This window comes from Gavia stellata, chromosome Z (assembly GCF_030936135.1).
Source record: "Gavia stellata isolate bGavSte3 chromosome Z, bGavSte3.hap2, whole genome shotgun sequence".
NCBI classification, from domain to species: Eukaryota; Metazoa; Chordata; class Aves; order Gaviiformes; family Gaviidae; genus Gavia; species Gavia stellata.
This window is the reverse complement of record NC_082637.1, coordinates 60,727,842-60,732,347: the sequence shown is the minus strand read 5'-3', so window position 1 is coordinate 60,732,347 and position 4,506 is coordinate 60,727,842. Positions and strand designations below refer to the sequence as shown.

Genomic DNA, 4,506 nt, shown 5'->3' with positions numbered 1-4,506 from the left:
AGAAGGGAACAAAAGAAAAAAAAAAATTATGTTGGTAAAGAATGTCATGATGCTTTCTAAACATAGAGAAATCAAAGAATGAAATGAAAAAATAATCAAGGAAGTATTAAGAGAAGGACTACCAGAAATCAATTAAACAGATAGTACTAATATTTATCACATTACAGTATTATTAGGGCACAAAGGTTCCTCTAAATATCAGCTGCTTCTTAACGATTAAGATGAATAGAGCTGGTCTTCGCCTTCATTCTTCACAGAAGCATGTTAACATCATTGCTCCTTGTTTCCTCCTGCTTTCAAAAGCATACTTTCTTTTGAAATTATAAATAAAGAGGTGAAATTTGATTGCGAGTTTACTATGCACCCTGCACTACATTTTGTATCTGTGTCTCCACACATACACATATCAAGCTTTCACAGCAGAGAAATACCTAGAGAATTTTAGTAGCTTGGTCTGATTTTGTTTCATATGTGCAATTCAGAATTTTGTACAAGAACCAGCATAATCATCTTTCCTTAGATACTTACATTATTCCCTACTTTTTGGCTGCTGAGGCAGTTCTTAGCTCAGATTAAGATGCTACAAGAAGTTTTTAATAGGACACAACCAATACAGAACTAAATAATTGTCTTAACAAGGTAAGGAAGAAGAGTAATGTAGCTGATTTTAAACAACAACAAATCCTTTCCACCAGTGAAGGGCTGTAAAAGATGCATTTTGTTTCTTTGTTTTAAATTCTTCAGTTCCCATTTAAACTCTTTCCTTCACGGTCTTTCACTGTCTCAACCTCCCAAAATAAGACACTAAACAGCAGACATTTAGAATTTGTTTATGTTGTGATTGTTATTACTTCTTTATTAACACTTGTGATATTCTGTCCAGACATCAGTACTTTTCATCCCTTTTATATGAACTTGCTACACCACTTAGACACCCACAAGTTTATGGGACTGGATGGGATCCACCATGAGGTAGGTGGCAGAAGTGCTCATCAAGACACTTTCCATCATCTACCAGCAGTCCTGGCTAACCAGGGAAGTCCGAGTGGACTGGAGGTTAGCAAATGTGATGCCCATCTACAAGAAGGGCTGGAAGGAGGGTACAAGGAACTATGGGCGTGTCAGCCTGACGTCGGTGCCAGGGAAGGTTATAGAGCAGATCATCTTGAATGCCATCAGGCGGCATGTACAGGACAGCCAGGTGATCAGGCCCAGTCAGCACGGGTTTATGAGCGGTAGGTCCTGCTTGACCAACCTGATCTCCTTCTATGACAAAGTGACCCGCTTAGTGGATGAGGGAAAGGCTGTGGGTATAGTTTACCTAGACTTTAGTAAAGCCTTTGACACCGTTTCCCACAGCATTCCCCTGGAGAAACTGGCTCCTCATGGCTTGGATGGGCACATTCTTCGCTGGGGAAAAAAAACAGCTGGATGGCCGGGCCCAAATTGTTGTGGTGAATGGAGTTAAATCCAGTTGGCGGCCGGTCACAAGCAGAGTCCCCCAGGGCTCAGTTTTGGGGCCAGTTCTGTTTAATATCTTTATTAATGATCTGGATGAGGGGACTGAGTGTACTCGCAGTAAGTTTGAAGACAACACCAAGTTTGGTGGGAGTGTTGATCTGCTTGAGGGTAGGAAGGCTCTACAGAGGGATCTGGACAGGCTGAATCGATGGGCCCAGGCCAACTGTATGAGGTTCAACAAGGCTAAGTGCCGGGTTCTGCATTTTGGTCACAAGAACCCCATGCAATGCTACAGGCTGGGGGAAAACTGGCTATAAAGCTCCCCCGCAGAAAAGGACCTGGGGGTGTTGATTGACAGTCATCTGAATATGATCCAGCAGTGTGCCCAGGTGGGCAAGAAGGCCAACGGCATCCTGGCCTGTATCAGAAATAGTGTGGCCAGCAAGAGTAGGGAAGTGATTGTGCCCCTGTACTCAGCGCTGGTGAGGCCGCACCTCAAATACTGTGTTCAGTTTTGGGCCCCTCACTACATGAAGGACGTTGGGGTGCTGGAGTGTGTCCAGAGAAGGGCGATGAAGCTGGTGAGGGGTCTGGAGCACAAGTCTGATGAGGAGCAGCTGACAGAACTGGGGTTGTTCAGTCTGGAGGAGAGGAGGCTGATGGGAGACCTTACTGCTCTCTGCAATTATTTGAAAGGGGGTTGTGGTGAGGTGGGTGTTGGTCTCTCCTCCCAAGTGACTAGCAACAGGACAAGAGGAAATGGCCACAAGTTGCACCAAGGGAGGTTTAGATTGCATATTAGGAAAAACTTCTTCACTGGAAGGGTTGTCAGACAGTGGAACAGCCTGCCCGAGAAGGTAGTTGAATCCCCACCCCTGGAGATATTTAAAAGACATGTGATGAGGTGCTTAGGGACATGGTTTAGTGGTGGGACTTGGCAGTGTTAGGTTTATGGTTGGACTTGATGATCTTAAAGGTCTTTTCCAACCTAAGCGATTCTATGATTCTATGAACATTTAGGGACATTTTGCACTCAGACTTCTCTGCTTGGAGCACAGACACGATGCACCAGTACTCAAAACATGTAGTGATAGGATTTCCTTATATACACACCTCTTCACTTATTATTAAGAGGGAAGAGACAAACATCCAGACAATAATTTCACAGAAGGCTGAAATGACTTACCAAGAAATCAATTACAGAAATGTTCCTGACATCCAAATGAAATTCTCTACAAAAAGGAGGTTTTCCTCACTCAAATTGGAGACTAACTCTTCCCCAACTGAAAAATACAGTTTCTTACAAAACGTCTTATCCAAATCACCATACAATTCCATTTGCTTCTCAGTAGTTCTCTGGTATGTCACACAAACAAAATATACATGTTGTATCATTATACAGTCTCCTCAGCCCCCGTTCCTTTTCCCTCCAGTATCACAGAATCACAGAATCACTAAGGTTGGAAAAGACCTGTAAGATCATCAAGTCCAACCATCAACTAACACCACCGTACCCATTAAACTATGTCCCACAATGCCTCGTCCACACGTTCCACATATTCCTTGAACACAGCTTGCATTTCCACAGAACAATCAAAACCAGCGTGTGGTGCAGCCAAAAGCCATTCAAAACACAGTCAGATCACTGACTGTTCCAAGTGCGTCTGGTAGCCTTCCACAACTTCTGCTCTAGTTGTTACACCGTCACACATTACTCTTGTATCTAGTAATCTTCCTGTAGGTCAGAATAATGTTAATATTCAGCCATCACCTTCCCAGCCTATCATTGTTTCCCACAGGCTCCCCCTTAACCAGCCTATGAGGGCTATTCCTCTTAATCATTCTGTTGGGACCGTACATAGAACTGCGGCCCCCGCAGTTCTTCCTCTTAGTCAACCTGTCAGGCCTGGGCTCTTTCCTATTAATCAGCCCATTGGTACTATAAATGGTCCGGTTGCAGCTGGAAAGCTACCTGTTACTCAGCCTGTCAGCCCTGTGAATCGACTGGTTGCACCAGGAGTTATCCCTGTCAACCAGTAGCTTGGGAATGTGAATAGACCCATTGGTCCCAGGGTCCTTCCTGTGGTGCAGACGGTTGCGTCAGCGGTTCTCCAGCTTAACCAGCCTGTTGTGTCTGGGGTTGTTCCCGTCAGGCAGCCTGTCAGACTGGGGTTTCTTCAGCTTAATCAACCTGTTGCCCCAGCAGTTATCCCAGTGAATCAGCCAGTTCAACCTGCAGTTTCTCAAAACATGACTTTTTTGACTGTGGGTTCTATACTCAGGCAGTTGATTCCAACTGGTAAGCAAGTTAATGGGATACCTATGTACATGCTTGCCCCAGTTTCGGTGACTTTGCCTGTACCTCCTGGTGGTAGAGTAGCAACTGTTACGCCACCACAAGTGCCCATCCAGCTAATGCAGTCTGGGACAGTAACTCAGTTGTCCCAGTCACCAGCTAGTGCACCCTCTCCTCCCGTCGTTTTAACGTCTCAGAATATATTGTTACTAGCCTCCCCACCTGGTCCTGAAACAGGTCAGGCTGTCACATGCTAAGCAGTGGAAGACTTGCCCTATTTGCAATGAGCTTTTCCCATCAAATGTCTACCAGGTGCACATGGAGGTGGCCCACAAACGTGGTGACATAAAAATGGAGGAAAGCCCGGAACCTGACAAGCTTGCAGCTTGCGCACCCTTTCTAAGGTGGATGACAGAAAAGACGGTCCAGTGTTTCTCTTGTAAATGTTTTCTTTGTGAGGAAGAGCTCATGAAACGTCTCTTGATACATGGCTTTAGTTCTAAATAGATTCTAGGTTCATCAGGTAGATATTTTTCCATATATAATACCTATCAAGCTGCCACCAAGACCTTCACTGGCAAGCAATGCACATAATAACAAGCATTATTGCTTGTTTGATAATGTTGGAAATTGCTTTACAGATGACTTAAAATAAATCTGAGTTCCTAACATCTTGTGGACAGAGCAGAAAAAGATTCATAACTATCAAATCAAATATTAAACCTCTTTTATCTCTTGCCACTGCAACA

At 44.3% G+C, this 4,506-nt stretch overlaps 1 protein-coding gene across 1 annotated transcript; it reads left to right on the top strand.

Moving 5' to 3' along the window:
* Nucleotides 1–945: 945 nt before the first annotated feature.
* On the top strand, nucleotides 946–4,264 carry LOC104259179 (activity-dependent neuroprotector homeobox protein 2-like). Its single transcript, XM_059834029.1, is given in 4 exon segments — nucleotides 946–972; nucleotides 3,035–3,137; nucleotides 3,140–3,998; nucleotides 4,000–4,264. Coding segments are annotated over 4 exon segments (1,254 nt in total).
* The last annotated feature ends 242 nt before the right edge of the window (nucleotides 4,265–4,506 follow it).